At 38.0% G+C, this 18,151-nt stretch overlaps 1 protein-coding gene across 13 annotated transcripts in view; it reads right to left on the minus strand.

Annotated features, from left to right (window-relative positions):
• cacna1ba (calcium channel, voltage-dependent, N type, alpha 1B subunit, a) overlaps positions 1 to 18,151 on the minus strand; it is a 110,050-nt gene that overhangs the window by 69,380 nt on the left and 22,519 nt on the right. For all 13 annotated transcript variants that reach the window (XM_042724031.1, XM_042724027.1, XM_042724026.1 and 10 more), the window contains exons 4-6: positions 11,907 to 11,998; positions 11,571 to 11,723; positions 11,263 to 11,450 (exon numbers count right to left, since the gene is read on the minus strand). In XM_042724031.1, coding sequence (XP_042579965.1) covers positions 11,263 to 11,450; positions 11,571 to 11,723; positions 11,907 to 11,998 — 433 coding nt within the window. The remainder of the gene's footprint in view (positions 1 to 11,262; positions 11,451 to 11,570; positions 11,724 to 11,906; positions 11,999 to 18,151) is intronic.

The raw sequence follows: 18,151 nt of genomic DNA on the forward strand, positions 1-18,151 counted from the left end.
TTTTGGTAGGCCAGCCACTCCAGGGAAGGTTCACCACTAAGTTTTCTCCATTTGTTGATAATGGCTCTGATTGTGGTTCACTGGAGTCCCAAAGCCTTAGAAATGGCTTTATAACCTTTTCCAGACTGATACATGTCAACTGTTTTGTTTCTCATCTGTTCTTGAATTTCTTTAGATCATGATGTGTCGCTCTTTAAAGGGGTCATATGATGTGATTTAAATTTTTCCTTTCTCTTTGGAGTGTTACAAGCTCTTGGTGCATAAAGGAGATCTGTAAAGTTGCAAAGACTAAAGACTCAAATCCAAAGAGATATTCTTTATAAAAGTTAAGAATCAACCACTCCTCCCTAAAATGGCTCATTCTAACACGCCCCCACATGTCTACGTCAAGATGTGGGAAGATTTGCATAACGTCGCCCAAATGTTCATGCAATGAAAGAAGGCATAACTTTTATTCTCACTGTTGCCACTGCCGCCATTTTGTGGAGAATCTGTGTGGATTCAACAGGTCTGGCAGGTCTGCTCGATCTTGCAGGTTTGCATTGCACAACATCAGAAAGATCAGGCCCTTTCTAACAGAGCATGCTGCACAACTTCTTGTCCAGGCCCTTGTCATTTCTAGGCTCTAGTTGTGGCTTGCATCATGTTAAAGACATTGAAGCTTGCATATAGAACAGCTCCAGCCTCAGCATCTACCTACTTCCACTCACTACTACATATCTACATCCCCTCCAGAAGTCTGAGATCCGCTAGTGAGTGACGCCTAGAGGTACCATCACAGAGAGGCTCAAAATCACTTTCCAGAACATTTTCGTTCACCATTCCTGGCTGGTGGAATGATCTTCCCACCCCTATCCGGAATGCTGAATCCCTGACAATTTTCAAAGACAGCTGAAAACTCACCTCTTTCGACGCTACCTGACTTCATCCTAAAAATAAAAATAAAAAAAACTTTGTCTTTGTCTTGTCTTGTAAACTTGGTATTACAAGCACTTTCTTGGTCTGCATCTAAAAAGAATCGCTTTATGTATTCCCCAATTGTAAGCCACTTTGGATAAAAGCATCTACAAAATGACTAAATGTAAATGTAAATGAAATCAGGCTACTCACAGTTCTTTCATGATTTAACAGGGGGGCGATTCATTTTTCACGTAGGGCCAGGTAGGTTTGGACAGCTTTTTTCCCTTAATAAATGAAATCATGTTTTAAAAACTGCATTTTGTATTTACTTGCATTATCTTTGTGTAATATTAAAATTTGTTTGATGATCTGAATCTTTTAAGTGTGACAAATATGCACACACACACACATACATACATACATACATACATATATATATATAAGCATATTCCCCCTTACTCTACTGAACCATCAAATGGCAACAGATAGCCCATGCAGACAGGCCTCCTCCATTAGCCTAGTGCAGTATCATGTTGCAGTAGCCCTTAGCTAACCACAGGACCATTAGACTCTATCCGTCTATCTCATCCCTGTCATTCCAAATGCTGCTTACCACTTCGAAAACCAGATGTCTGCTTTATCATTCAATGAAACCAATATATACACTGTCCATACCATCTGAGGACAAAGCTAACTGCAAAATGAGCATACAAAAAACTTTCTTTTTAAAAGTTTTTAAAAGGGTTGATAAAATAAATGGTAATTATATATTTGAAATGTACTGAAAATAATATATACTATATATAAAATAGTTTGTCATTCCAATTTATTCATGTATGCTCTATATATAATACAGAAAATATAGTTTTCCTCCACTAATCTTGAGGATGAGTCTCATGCCACTATACAGATACCACACATGCAGATTCCTGTAAGAGTTTGTGTTTTTCCTTAATCATGCACTTCCAGAACCAGCAGCAAAACAGCAAGAGGCCTTCAGGATTTGAAAGCAATGACATGAAAATGAGACAAGCCACCACATGGATCAGATTCTTCTTCTTCTTCTCAACATCTCAATCAAAATATGTCCCACCTTTGCCTTTCGAACACTTCCTAAATAACTTCTATTAATATTACCTTGCTGTCACACACACAGTCTCTTTCTTCATGATGGATAGCAGACCACTCACAGATTCTATATATCCACTAGAACCACAGGGCTAAATTCAACACTAATAGACACTGTGATTAATCATGATATTTTTGGTCTTGGTGAGAGGAAGGAAAGACACTAGGTAATTAAAAAACCAGACATAGAGATTATTCATGCTGGTGTAAGGAAGATGAACCAAAGCCCCCTACAGATCAGAAAAGAAGTGAGCATAATTCACTGCTTAACTGACAGCACCAACTCTAAACACCATTTACAAAAGAAACAATAGCCATGGATACATCCACAGATGGAGCCATCCTTTGATTAAACACTGAAATATTATATACTTACAGTAATTAAACGCTGATATGTTACACTTGCTATCATTGCTATGAGATATGCTGTCATATAAAAGTTTGGGATCAGGAGAATTATTTAAAGGAGACATATTATGCCCCTTTTTACAATATGTAATGTAAGTCTCTGGTTTCCCCAGAATGTGTCCGTGAAGTTTCAGTTCAAAATACCCCACAGATCTTTTATAATATCATTTTGAAAATGCCTATTTTGAGTGGAAGCAGAAACACGCTGTTTTTCATACCTGCTAAAAAAACATCTGTTTCGGTTCTGATTATCATGTTTATCATGCTGAAATCATGCGATTTAAACCATACTGGTTTAATCTTTTTTTATATGGTTTTTTGGTTTCGCATGTACAGAAAACAGCTGTCACAGCATGCGAGTACTAAACTAAATTCTCATTCACACACAAGTTTGTTAAAAACACGAGATACAAAAACAGTCGGTTATGTCTGTGAAGGTAAACAGCTGGGAAATGAATTGCTTGTTTATTTTAGATCTGTGTGGCAGCAGCAATATACAGTAAATAAATCAATAATTCCACTGTTCTCTTGTCTCCACAGAGGCTGGGACTCAAAATAGTGTTCTGTGCTCATCTGTGCAGCCAAAGACAGAACAGTTAGCATGTTTTGCTCAAACTTTCACCTTGGCATTAGAACTGGTACACAGTTGTCGCTTGCGAAATCAAATTACTGCACCGTGGGTGGAATTAAGGGGCAGTAATATCATAATGAGATCCCTTTGCAACGCCACTGGGGGGCTAAATCAGACGTGCTCGTGTTTTTAGACAATTGCAGAAAAAGGCTTATCAAAACAAAGTTACTGGGTTAAACTTTTTCACCTGTCCTTGGTTGGTAGTTACACCGTGGACCTGATTCTAGCACTTAAAACCTGAAAAAGTCAGATTTTCATGATATGTCACCTTTAATGTTTTTGAAAGAAATCTCTTTTGCTCACAAAAGCAAAAGTTTTATTTGATATCAAAAATTCCATAGGAAGCATTTAAAAGCAGGTGTTACGATTTTATGACCCCCTCTCGCTCGCAAAAGGTCATGAAAACCCGGACTGGTATGGAGAAGCGATTGAGATGGCCTTCCAACCACAAAAGGGGTAAGTGATGTTTGCTCTACTATCATATTCCCAGTGTGGTTGGTTGAGGCTATCGAGTCAAATCTGTTTTTTCTGTCCCTGTTTCAGTGCAGTTCGAGAGGGAGAGCTGCCCAGAGAGGAATCCCTGCCTCGCCCACCCTGACCATATGGAGCCTGGTTGAGGAAGGTAGCACCCCCGTGTGGGGGGGCGACCGTATGACGGGGATGACGCTTGGAGGGGGGGATGTGACGAGTCAGCTGCCTCCCTCCCTAATTATCATCATCACTCCATCCCTTAATCGCCTCTCTTCACCAGGCTCCAAACAGGAGTGGGTGTGTGGGAGAGGAGGGTTCTGGCGGCGTGTGATGAGGCACACCTGAAGTGAATGGAGCCTCGTCACCGCCACTCTTAAATGCTGAGCACGCCTCTCCTGGAGAGACCGTCTCTTCCCCTAGCATGCACACTGGTGTCCTCGTGCGTCCAGGAAGGGTGCGTAGAGGGACTCCAGTGCTGCCAGAGCAGCAAGCTGCCGGAACCCCGGTCCAGACGTGAACTGCACCGTGACACAGTCATTGGGCCAGGATGCCGGGCCATTTAATCCCCAGGAAGCGCCATGGGCCAAGGAGGACAAAGCCGCTCAGAAGAAGCCGCTGCCCCTCATGCCCCGGACTAAGAGGGGAGCGTGTGGTTCTGATTTCTGTAGGAAGACTATTCAAAAGTCTCGGAGCGGCTATGGCGAATGCTCATTCACCCCTATACTTGAGTCTGGTTCCATGAACTAGAGACCTGCGCAGGACGCTCCCACAAGATTCTGTCCTGCGCCTGCCCGCTCCTGCAGAAATATATCTTATCTGGTCCCGCTCCTGCCCGCGACATTCATGTTTTGTCCCGCTCCCTCCTGCAGAAGTCCCATAAAAGCATAAAAGTAATCTATACAGATTTTCTTTCAGTACAAATTTACATGAAGTGGATTTTTAACATCTCCTAAGCTCCATAACATCCCAACATAAACACTTCCGACAAAATATCTGTTATTTAGGCTAAGCATCAACATTCACAAAGCAAGCATGGGCTGCTGCGTGCATGGTTTGGCATGGCAGAATGCGAGTAGTGTGCTTCCTTTATTATCACAAAAAGCTGAAATAGTTAATCGCGATCTCATAAAGCTCTGTTATAACACTATAAATATATGCACAATAAATCTTTCACGGTGTCTACACTTAAGCCCCTTTCACACTGCACGTTGGACCCGGAAAATTGCCAGAACATTGCCGGGTCGCCTTCTGTGTGAACGCAAACACGTCCCGGAACTGATTCCGGGATTGATCCTGGGTTGGGGACCTAGTAACATTGCCGGGTTCAGTCCCGGAACGAGCTCTGTGTGAACAAAAGCCAGCACCAATGCCGTGTCGTAGTGATGACGCACGTTATCGTGCAACTCTTTTATCTGATGTTTTGAAGGCAGATCAACGTTCGCGACGAAACAAATATGTGCAAACTGTAGCGAAGCAGAGATCAGTTAGTTCCTCACTTTCCGCGCTGAAGCTGAGATCGTTCACCAGCTTAAGTGAAAGTTAACGTGCCTAGCGTTTTCGATTCGTATATTACACGTCACACCCTGATATCACGTGTCTTCACGGGACCTTTACGGGTTGTGTGTGAACGCACGCACATATTCCGGGTAATCACTGTCAGTGTGAAAGGGGCAAAATCTAGCAACCTGGGAACAATTGCCGGGACACATTACCAGTGTATTTTCCGGAATCGCAGTGTGAAAGGGGCTTAAGTGTGTTAAAATGAGAGGAGAATGAGCAATTTTAGCACTGCGGTGAGTGGATTCTAACTTAATCACCTCTGATTGGCCATTGCTTTCCAGAAATCTGTGAGTCTGTGATTAGGTACATTGCACAACCCTTTAAACGTGTTATAAATAGAAACTATGCCTAGCTTGCGCATGTCAATCATTTTAATGTTAATATTAGTTGTTCTTTTTGCTTTTGTGCAACAGATAAATAACAATTTTTGTTTAGACACTTTATGTTTAGATCATTTATATTTTGCGGGAGTCCCATGAATCATTTTATTCTCCCACATCCCGCACACACACGAGTTTCTTCCTGCCCACACCCACACTAGCCCATCAAGAGTTGTCCTGAGCCGCACCCTGTTACATTGGGTCCCGTGGGTCCCACGGTACTCCCGCAGGAGTGCAGGTCTCTACTATGAACCACTAAGAGCCTAAAATTGGCAGACCTAAGTGCTCTTGCAGGTTGGTGGTCTATCAACAGATCAGAGAGGTATAAAGGTGCTGAACCATTTAAAGATTTAATATGCTCATGCTTTTAAGCTCCCGTCAGGACTCTGGCAGCTGCATTTTGAACCATCTGAAGGCGGTTTAAGGAAGATGACTGATCCCCAAATAAAGAGAGTTACAATAATCAAGCCTCGTGGTGATAAAAGCATGGATTGCTCTTTCAAAATTAGTAAAAGAAAGAAAGGTCTTCATTTTTACCAGTGTTCGCAACCAATAGAAGCTTGACTTCACAACTTGGTTGACTTGTCTATCAAGCTTTAAGGCACTGTCCAATACTACACCCAGATTTTTTACATACGGCTTTACATAAGGTGCCAGAACACCAAGATTTAGATTTGGTATACAGTGTGCATCAGAAGTGGTAAACACCACAATCTCTGTTTTACTCTCATTAAGACTTAAAAAATTTAGGGACATCCATGCTCTAACATCCAAAAGGCAGGTCCAATTCTTATGTTTCAAAGGAAAATATATTTGCATAACAATGATAACTTATACCATACTTCTCAAAGATAGATCTGAGGGGAAGCATATACAAGGAAAATATCATGGGAGCTAGAGTAGAGCCTTGAGGGACCACACAGGTCAAAGGTACAGAAGAAGAGTGAAATTTGCCAATATTAACTGAGAAACACCTGTTCGTAAGATAAGACTGTAGGGCAATTTAGGGCTGAACCTCTAATGCCCACCACCTATTCTAAGCGGGACGGAAGAACATTGTGGTCTACAGTGTCAAAGGCAGCACTCAAGTCTAAAAGTACCAGTGCTACAGAATCTCCATAGTCGGTAACTAAAAGAATGTAATTTAACAGTTTTAAAAGAGCCATCTCAGTGGATTGAAATTCTCTAAAACCTGATTGGAAGGCATCAAAAATTTTGTAATCGATCAAGAAACTTTGGAGTTGATGAAAAACTACTTTCTCTATAATTTCAGCTAAAAATGTAAGGTTAGAAATGGCTCTAAAATTTGATAAATCAGAGGAATCTAAATGAAGTCTGGGTTGAAATAAGGCATGTTTTAAATAGTCAGGAACAACTCCTTGAGGCATTTATCAATCAAATTTAAAAGAGTCAGACCCATTACATTGAACATTTGTTTAAATAACCCGTGAGGGAATTCTATCTAAGGGTGAACCAATACGTTTGAGTTGATTAACAATGTCATTTAAAAAAGAAAGCGAAATAGGTGTAAACTGACTAAAGACACCTGTATATTTTAAATGGCCTGCAGGATCGCCAGTAACTGATTTGTTGGTATGTCTGATCTCAGATATCTTATTAAAGGGGTGGTTGATTGCGATTTCACTTTTTTAACGTCAGTTAGTGTGTAAAAAGTGACGTGAAAGTGAAAGTGACGTGACATTCAGCCAAGTATGGTGACCCATACTCAGAATTCGTGCTCTGCATTTAACCCATCCGAAGTGCACACACACAGAGCAGTGAACACACACACACACACTGTGAACACACACCCGGAGCAGTGGGCAGCCATTTTATGCTGCGGCGCCCGGGGAGCAGTTGGGGGTTCGATGCCTTGCTCAAGGGCACCTAAGTCATGGTATTGAAGGTGGAGAGAGAACTGTACATGCACTCCCCCCACCCACAATTCCTGCCGGCCCGAGACTCGAACTCACAACCCTTCGATTGGGAGTCCGACTCTCTAACCATTAGGCCACGACTTCCCAAAGTGTAATGTTGCTGTTTGAGTATAAACAATATCTGCAAAGTTCCAGCACTGAAAGTTCAATGCAAACAGAGATATCGTCTCTTAAAATTCTGGCAGTTTAATGCCTACAAAAACGGCTGGTAAGGGACTACAACGAGCATCTTCCCAGGTCTGTTAGGTCACAAACCCAGATAAATCCCGCCCCCAGGAACATGTTACAAAGGGGGCGAGGCCATGTTGTGCTGCTTTATTGCACTGCTTGAGAAAACTAGGGGTGCATGTAAAAATCTGTTCATATATGAATCGCGATTCTGTCTTCTAACAATTCTAATGGATTCACAAGTTTCAAAACCAATGTTCTAAAGCAGTGATTCTCAAACCTGTTCCTCGTGTCGGTCTGCTCTGCATCTCTACATCACTTATTTTCACAGAGCAATGAGAAGCGTTATACATGGACACGTGTGCGGTTGCTGTGCTGTATTAAAGCTTTAATCAGAATAAAACCATATATTAAAAGCTAACAGAAGCAGTAGCATTTACAAACAACAGCGTATCTAAAAGTATGAGACAACAACAAACAAACATACCATTAAGAGCCGTGCTTGCACAGGTTCTGCGCGATCCTCTTCATTAATATTCTCTGCGTCTCAATCAGTCTCAAATTGATAAGCCATATAGAGGACGTTATTGTTTACAATACAACCAGAGCACATTCTGAGCTTGAGGGGCGGGATGTTCAGACACGCTCTAGAGGCGGTTTAGCGAATCACAACACACTGAACCAGCTGACCAATCTCAGCTCATCACGTATTTCTGAGGTAGGGGCTTCATAAAAACAGGAAATAATCAAGGCTTCTGTCAGAGAAGGGACAGATCGGTGTGGAATAAAGGTAAATTATGTGAAAAAATTTTTTTTTTTTAAAACGAAGCATGCACACGTTAGACTGCACCCCATAAATACAATCAAGCCTAGAAAAAAAACAGTCAACCACCCCTTTAATAAAAAACTGTCAGAACCGCACACATATAACTACTGACTCTGTAGGATACACACAGACAACAGGGTTTGACACATCATTAGTAGTATTAAAAAGGCTTCTAGGATTATTATGATTTTTGTCTATGAAAGTTGAAAAATAGTCTGATCTGGCCACTCTCACCACCTTCTGATACCTAATAAGAGAATCCTTTAACTTTTCATAAGAAATCTGTAGCTTTGGAGGCCTGTAGACCACAGATACAACTAATGGAGTGTCAGAGTCCAACACAAGCAACTGCAATTCAAAACTGTTATATATAGGCCTAGTTCTTTGTATAGTCCGACACTGAAAAAAATATTTAAAAACTGAAACCAAACCACCACCCCTCACAGAACCGGGGGAATTAAAAAAATTACAGTTGGGCGGTAAAAGCTCAGAGAAAGGAGTTAAATCCCCATTGGGAAGCCACGTTTCCATGATAAATAGAAAATCCAGGGCTCGGGAAGTGAAGAAGTCTTTAAGAATAAAAGTCTCGTTTACCACAGACCTCGTATTGAACAACGCCATCTATATCTGCACGGAGTCTTCAAACAGCTGCATTGCTCTACTCAGCGGGTGAAGATGATGTAGAGAAATGCCGCATCGACAGAGGTGAGCGGTGTTGAGGCTGTTGATCCCACAAGCTTGGTAGAATGGGTACCTTCCAGGAGTATGTCCCCGCAGATGAACGGCAGATGATGGAGCGGTTGCAATCACCTTCCCTGACAGACAGATCCAGATTAATGTTCAGCTCGCTGCTTGTGCGAAGCAGAAGCTTGAGCTTTACGGCCACACCGCCCTGCTTACCCTGTCTTTTCCGGCACATTTTCACAGGAAAATGATATGGTGACCGGTGCAGACAAGCCGGCAGGGATCCTAGGAAAGGGAGGAGGTGAGTGCCATGGTCCTTTCTAAATTTGATTGAGTAACTCTTCAGAGGAGATTCGAAGATTTAAGAGTGTTTGCCGGTCGTATACTAAAAGAGGTGATATGACTTGCGATAAAAGAAGCCAAAAACACATGGACGTAAACAAACTAAAAAACACAGACGACAGCAGACGGCAGGCCACACACAATGGCGCCATCTTGATTCCAACCTTTTGTGCACAAAGAATACAATAGTAACAATTTATTCAACAATTCTTCTGCCTGAGTTACCGTTTTGTGACATTTTGGAGAGCACCCTAGAACGTAATCAATGTAAACAATGTTGTTTACGTTCAGCATGTGCACGCTTTATCCTGAACGTAAACAGTTCTGATTACGTTGATTACCAATGTCCTTGCTACGTTTTTTGGACCTTGGAACATTGCAGTTGTGTTGCTGTCTATGGAGGGTCAGAAAGCTCTCAGATTTCATTAAAAATCTCTTCATTTGTGTTCCGAAGATGAACGAAGGTCTTACGGGTTTGGAACAACATGAGGGTAAGTAATTAATGACAGAATTTTCATTTTTGGGGGAACTAACCTTTTAAAAACATTACAGAAACTCTGACTACAGAGCTTACGCATATTTTCTAAGAAGTTTTTCTGTCTCATTTATACAACCTTTTCTTGGATGTGTTGTGCCATTATTTGAAAGAGCTACCACATTGTTTCCCATCAGTCTTTTACTGTGGTATCATCGATTTCAGATTTTCCTGCCACTAAACATCTCATAAAAAAGCAAACTGGTCATACAGATGTCACTCAGATGGACTCTTTCGGTCTAAGTAGAGACTTCTTGGTCAGAACAGAAAGATTTTAAATGGGAATCAAAAGTCTGGATCACATCTTCATGTCACAGTGTTCAGACCCAGCAGTGTCTAACCTGGGTGGAAGGTGTCTATGTGTAGTGATACTTCTGGGAGTACAGGGTTCAAAGAAGGTCAGTCTCACCAAGCAGCAAGACATCAGAGACTAGTGCACATCATGGTGCTTCATGTCATTCAGCCGATGACTCGAGAAGAGCAGTAAAAAGATGACAGGGACTAGAAGACTAGCAGCTTATTCATGGCTGTTTATTGTCTGAAAATACTACACTAACTGTGATTGTTAATTCTAGATTAGGCTATTCACTTGGACACATAAACATAACTAAACTCCAGCTTTGAGCAAAGATCAAATTTGGACATGGTACCCATCACTCCTGGCTTGGTACTATTGTACAAGAAGAAATGAAAGCACTATGTATACATTTCAAAATGATTTAGCTATTTTGATTTTTGGTTCATGAAAATATAAAAATGTAAGTTTTATATAACCTTTCCTGGATCTGCTGCGGCATTATTTAATGAGCTACCACTTTGTTTCCCATTAGTCAGTTATTGTGGTATCCTCAATATCAGATTTACCAGCAACAAAATTTGACATTTAGATGTCATTCTCAGTTTGTTCTTTGTGTCATGTATGACTGTTGTGCATCTAACATCATTTATAATATAGTAAATGTGTTATCCTAATTATAAAAAAAATCAGCACAAATGTTTGGCAAATTACTGGAAATTACCACAAAATCAGTCATTTTGAATGCAAAAATCGTGGAAAAAATAAATAAAATAAAAATCACGAAATCCTTGAGGGACTGTTTTATGTGTAAACTAGCAAATATATAACCAGCGCTAACAGACATGGGTTAAATGTCACAAAATTCCTATTTTAAAGTACTGTAAATGTCATGAGTGGAGTCCATAAAACAGTTGACCAAGAATATATTTTTATGTCGGTTGTTCTTAATTTGTTCAACTGTAATTATGCAATAAGCTGTAAGTGTTAGACTCACATTGTAAAGGATGTCCACCCATCCTTCCATAGTGATGCACTGGAAGACGGTGAGCACAGCGAACAGGATGTTGTCAAAGTTTGTTATGCCGAAGTTTGGACCAGTCCAGTATTCCCTACAAACTGTGTCACCTTCACACACCCGAGCTGGAGGTTCCAATCCACATGGAAAGTCAGCTGCCTGTTCCCCTTATAGAACAACAATTACTGTCAGCCGTAAACTATCACAGCAACTTAAGAGCATATGAGTGCTTATAAACACAACAAACTGAAACCACAAGCTCCATTAGCATGCTAAAGCTCACATACCAGTATCGTTTCTGAAGCAGGTGCGGTGAAACTTGCCCATGTAGAAGTCTAGGCCAATGATGGCAAACATGAGTATAGCAAAAAAGAGCAGAAGGCCGATCTGAAGCAGAGGAACCATTGCTTTCATGATGGACTTCAGAACCACTTGGAGACCTAATGACATACAGAAGATACAGTATGTACTACAAGTTATAAGCAGCAATAGCTGTCGAACAATTAGACAATTAAATGCAAAGACTAGTAAGCTGGTTAACAATTTATCAAAACAATTTTAAAACATTTCCTCTTATTTATCTTTTTAACAATTTGCAAAAAAGTTTTTGTAAAATGACTTACTTGGAATTCCAGACACCAGTTTGAGTGGCCGCAAGACTCTTACTGCCCTGAGTGTCCGCAAATCAAAGTCTGGCCCCACTACGGTCAGAATCCTGTTGAGAACACACACCAATGATACAGTTTATGGAAATTCAAAGTCTATGCAATGGGTTTTTAAATTTTGAGGCTAAGGACTCCCAGATAGGATGATTTCCTTGTGAGAAAAAACTTTTTTACAATATAAAGGCAGCAAAGCATTTTAATACTTTTTTTAAAGAACTGTGACACTATTGAGACAATGCTTTGTTTCCAAAATTACATATTTGGGTTTTATATTATCAAAGTACTAAAGGCAGAGCAAATCATTAAATATTACCTAGAAAATATTTAGATTTATTAACAAAGTTTTCAATAAAATTGAAATTTATTTAAAGCATTTTTCTATAAATATTATTTTTCGCAAACATCTTTATTTGTTACTGTTCAGAGGTTTGGGATCAGTAAGATTTTTTTTTAAAGAAATTCATGAAATAATTTATCCAACAATGATATAGTCAACTGACTAAAAGTTACAGTAAAGACATTTATAATGTAACAAAAGATTTCCATTCAAATAAAAGATGTTCTTTCAATGCATCAAAGAATCCTGAAAAAAAAAATGTAACAAAAAAATTAAGCAGCAGAATTGTTTTCAACACATGTGACACCAAGACTGGAGTAATGGCTGCTGAAAATTCAGCTTTGCCATCACAGGAATAAATAAATGACAGCTTAAAATATATTCAAATAGAAAACAGTTATTTACATTTTTGATCAAATTAATGTAGCCCTAATAGCCCTAAGCATAAAAGGCCTTTTTAAAAAAAAAAAATATTGAAAAAAAAAAAATTATGAAACTTATAATAAACATTTACTATAAAAACAGCCTTAACAGCCTGAACTAGACTTCATCAGGAAATGACCATCTTCAGCATCATGATGAATCACTCCTGTACATTTATATTTCACGGAGACTATTAAAATCTATTTCCCATTCTGACCCTCTTTCCCTGATGGCAGCTTACAGCTGAATTGTGGAAAAAATCCTCCCCAATCTCTAGAGCACAGCCATGCAATCATAGTACTCTCCTGTCTGCTTCTCTCACATGCAGCGCTTATCACTAGTGAGAACTCTGACCATTCTCCTTTCTCAGGCTTTCACATTCAGAAAGGGAGAGGCAAGAACAGTATGCATTAATATATTAATAGTGTTCACTTTATTCTCAGTTCTCTTTCATTCACTCATCTCCCACAGAAGTGTGCTCTGCTGTGATTTTTAGTATAAAAACACCATACAGAAGAGCCTGGCCTCACTGAGAGGGACAGCCCAGCAAATTATGGCCCAAAGCACAGCTTGGATTCGCAGCTGGTATGGGGACACAGTGACAGTTAACTAAATGGGACTAGATTATGCTGAAGGCAGATGGATGTTTGCTCGAGGACAGGAAGAAAGAAAGCAGAAAGACGCTGGTGTGATAACTAATACTTGCAGTCAGTGGCTTCAGAGAAAGAAAAGTCTGCTCAGAGTTTATAACCTCATTTGCACTGTTCAAGTTGTTCTACATTTGTCGTCTTCTCAGGGCAAGAAAATAAGAAAAGACCAGACAAGTTTATTGGAAACGTTCACTCACGTTCACTCATCCTCAATCTGAGCTATACTATTGTTCAAAAGTTTGACACGGTACAATATTTTTAATGGTTTACAAGTCCTGTATGGTCACCAAAGTGTCATTTATTTGATTAAAAATATTATATTATTATTGTAAAATACTATTGTGTTTTAATTAGTAATTTATTTCTGTGATGGCAAAGAAAAATTTTCAACTGACAGTCTTCAATGCCATGTGATCCTTTAGAAATCATTCTAATAAGCTGTTTTGATGCTCAAAAACATTTCTTATTATTATTATTATTGTTAAAACATTTTCAAGTTTATTTGATGAAATTTAATCAGAACAGCATTGTTTTGTTTGCAATAATAGGCTAATAAACGTCTTTACTGTTAATCAAAGCATCATAAATAAAATTATTAATGTCTTCTTGAAAAATTAGACAAACGTCTGTTCCTTGGTGCATCATAACTGGTTTAAATTTTTTTTTTTATAAGACCATATTTGAATGTATGTAAATGTGAATGACTGAATGAAATGTGCATGAATTTTGAAAGCAATTTTTTGTGAATAATTTTACTACGTAAATTTCAGCTTCAGAAGATTTTGAATATGCTGGTAAACTGTGCAAAACATCTACTTTTTTACCAAACAAGTAAGTGATATTGAAACTTGAGCGGAGTTCTCAGTATTGACCAATAAAAAGCCTACAGTTAACTCCCACATCATAGCCAGAGATACATCAGATCATCAAACATCATAGCTGAAAGATGCATCTCTGCTCTTACATCTCCAGCTTTAAGTGTCTTTTTTCTTGTTCCTCTCAGCCTGATTCAACACAGCAGTTAAAAAATGCTAGCTTTTATATATGGCATAGTATCAATGTTTTCAGGGCAATTCTGTTGATTTACTAGCTGTGTCACTGAGGCACTGAACGAACCTGAGAGGATGGCTCAACCTGTGACAACACTGAGACGAGAGGATGCTCTAGACATCCACCAGGGAAATCCAATGCTCAGGCAAACACAGTCCTTTGTAAGATGATATTCTGCTAAAGTAAAGCACTGCACAATGCCCTTTAACAGCTCTGGGAGAGTAGAACATGCTAGAACATGCTCAGCTGCTTGCATAAAAGACTCTGTATTTACTACCATCATACAGAGGTCACGTGCAAACAGAAGCTAATTTCATATTGTTTGTTAGGTTTATAATGCAATAATTTAATCAAATCTGAATAATAGTTACAAAATGTAACATATAATCAGAAACCCTGAATAAAAGTTGTACAAATATATATATATATATATATATATATATATATATATATATATATATATATATATATATATATATATATATATATATATATATATATATATATAAATTGGACTATACTATACTATTATAAATCCTAAATATATAGCTGTAAATTTTATTATATAAATGTTAAGCTGAATATATAAATGCAAATCTTACTTCGTAATTATACATCCTGCATATATAGCTGTAAATGTGAATTTATATGTTTGTAAAGCACTTTGGGTGTACAGCAATACACAGTAAAGCGCTATATAAATGCCTCATTCATTCATTCATAAACATAAATCTCACTATAAAATTATAAATCCTGAATATACATGCAGTTATAAATATTGAATATAAAAAAGCAAATGCAAAGTTACAAATCAGAATCTTAACTATAATCTATCATTTATAAAGTCTTTTAAAGTATTTAAAAATCCAAATATATAGCTGTAAATCTGAATACATAAATGTAAGTCTGACCATAAAAGAATATATTAAAGCAAATTCTAAATATATATTTATAAATCAGAATATAATCATAACTCCAATTCTAAATTTACAATGGCATTTAAAAAACAGGATTGATCAGAATATATTTGTAAATTAAAATATATACAGTTGTGAATGTGAATATATATTTATATCTGAATATGTTAATATAAAAATATTATATCCTCCATATTGCTTTGTATCACTCTTAAAGCTTCTGGTTTTTAAATATGCATTAAATTTCCCCCAAATATAACATAAAATACATGGTTTATAGAATTATATAAATTGATAAACACTTTATAATATTATGTATATTTTATTCATTTTTTAATCAATGTAAATAGTACTCATCATAAGTTTAAAAGGATAAAAGAGCTTGAGAATGAGAATGTGTCTGAGAATGAGTTCTAATCATTTACTCTGTTAGTGTGTGAGCCAATGACTTGTCTTCAAGAATAAACAATTAATTTGTGACCCACATCTCTTGAGATACTCTCTAAAATATTAGCATACAAAATTTTGACTGTATTATCTGCTCCATGTCTCTGTATATTAAGCCAATCTGAGAGAAGAATTGCTTGCCCTTGCACTATTTGTCTGTGGCATCTTTTGTGTTTTAAAAAAGTTAAAATTATTTTCTTTCTTTTTTTTTTCAGCAAGAAATCTCTAGAAACCCTTCATGTCATTCAGGAAATGTTGCTCCAATCATGAGCAAGGTCAAATCATTATAAGAGCTGCATCCAAAACACATTAAAGTTTTATACACTGCCTTTAGGCACTGTTCAAGATCTGAGAGGCTATTGCACTAATTATAGGCCAAAGGACGTCACCTAGATGGCGCTAAGTACTATTTTAAAGTTGGTGCTGTACTTTCATTCCCTCAGTGCATTTTACATGGTCAGGCATTCTGCCCCACATTAGACACTGTGCAGACAGAGAGCCACACAAACAGACTGTGTGAATACAATAGCCTCACAGAGACCCCATCCACAAGAATATAATGAAAGAGACTCTCAATGTGCATTACATACAGATACAAAGGTAAACAAGACCTACACTGAACATTTACCAGACATACATCTTAAAGGGATAGTTCACCCGGATGCACTGCACCTTGTTTGCAAGCATGCATTGTGGTACACTCATGAACGTGTCAAAGACTGACAGGGAAGAGAAGAAAATGTTGAATTAAGACATTATTTTTGTTTTCTTTGCACACAAAAAGTATTCTTGTAGCTTCATAACATTATGGTTGGACCACTGATGTAACATACTATTTTAATGATGTCCTTACTGAACTTCCTTTCTGGGTATCGGTTGCGATGCGGTCTATGCAGGGACAGAAAGCTCTTGGATTTCATAAAAAAAAAATTGTGATCCGAAGATGAACGAAGGTCTTACCGGTTCGAAATGACATGAAGGAGAGTAATTAAAGTCACAATATTTAAGTTTTCGCCACTAGAGGGCGCTTATTCAAAACAAACAAACAAAAAGGCCTAGTTTGTTGACGCCATGACTGAGTGTGGAATCGTGGGAGTTGTCGTCTTCATCCCCACAGCTGATGCAATCCGACAGGACTCGGGCAGAAATCATGTTCATGGTTGAGCTAATTATTTATTAACACAGTAGAATGAAGCAGGGTGAGGCTGAAAGCCGACGAAAGGGAAACGAGGCCGCTGAACGAGCGTGACACGTGGCTTTTATTATGCCACAGTAGACCGCTTCCGCTCCTTCCAGTCATGAGTATGTGTAAAGCAGCACTGTACATTTGAATGTTCTGTTATAATGGTACTCTGTGCGGTCGTCACCTGTCTAATAAAACACATAATATATTAAAGCGTCTTTGGTGTTTCCATGTTTTCTACAAAACAAAACCGGAAATCGAGGGGTTATGACGTCATTGGCAGGCAACACAATGACACTATGGACACGGTCTGTGTCACAAGTTAAAATTGCTTATTTCTCTGGATTTAAACATTCTTCGAAACATTTGGGATAATGTAAGTACCACAAGTCAGCAAAATATATAACACTGTTCTAGTGGTTTTTGGATATTTTAATAAAAAAGTCTTACATATTGTGCCTTTAATGACAAAATTTTCATTTTTGGGTGTACTATGCTTTTAACATTTAAGACCGTTTGTTCAACTATGGGCACTTTGGACCGTGTGACTTCAAGAAAAAGTTTAGGGTACACTTACATTTATTGTGTCCTTTAAATAGACATTGATCCGGGACAAGGGTAAAACAAATAAAGTTATGCATAAAAAGTGTTTGAAAAGAAGCAAAAATAGTAATATATATATATATATGGTTAAAAAAAATCAACACTTTTAATGTGTATTATATATATATATATATATATATATATATATATATATATATATATATATATATATATATATATATATATATATATATATTTAAACTGATGATATAAACTGGGAAATCAAAGTCCCCAAAAATGAATAAACATTTAACAATTTAGAACATTAAAAAAAAAAAAAAAACATTTTTTGGGGGGTGACTGACTGACAGAAAAATAGACAGATGCATTTCAATATGCATAACTATCTTCTAAAAAGTTTGGCATTTAAGAGATCAATTTTAGAATTTTTCTTTAGGATGACAACATTATTTATTTGCCCTACACAGCTGTCACGTGCAAACTTATGAACATCTTAAGTTAGCAACATCTGCACAAGCAGGCATAAAAACACACAAGCCCTTACTGGGAGATTAGCTACTTAATGGAGCTGAAGAGATCAGCAGTTATATTCCAGCGCTCATGTCCCAGCGCAGGAAGATTCAACCATAAAA

Source organism: Cyprinus carpio, chromosome B5, assembly GCF_018340385.1.
Source record: "Cyprinus carpio isolate SPL01 chromosome B5, ASM1834038v1, whole genome shotgun sequence".
NCBI classification, from domain to species: Eukaryota; Metazoa; Chordata; class Actinopteri; order Cypriniformes; family Cyprinidae; genus Cyprinus; species Cyprinus carpio.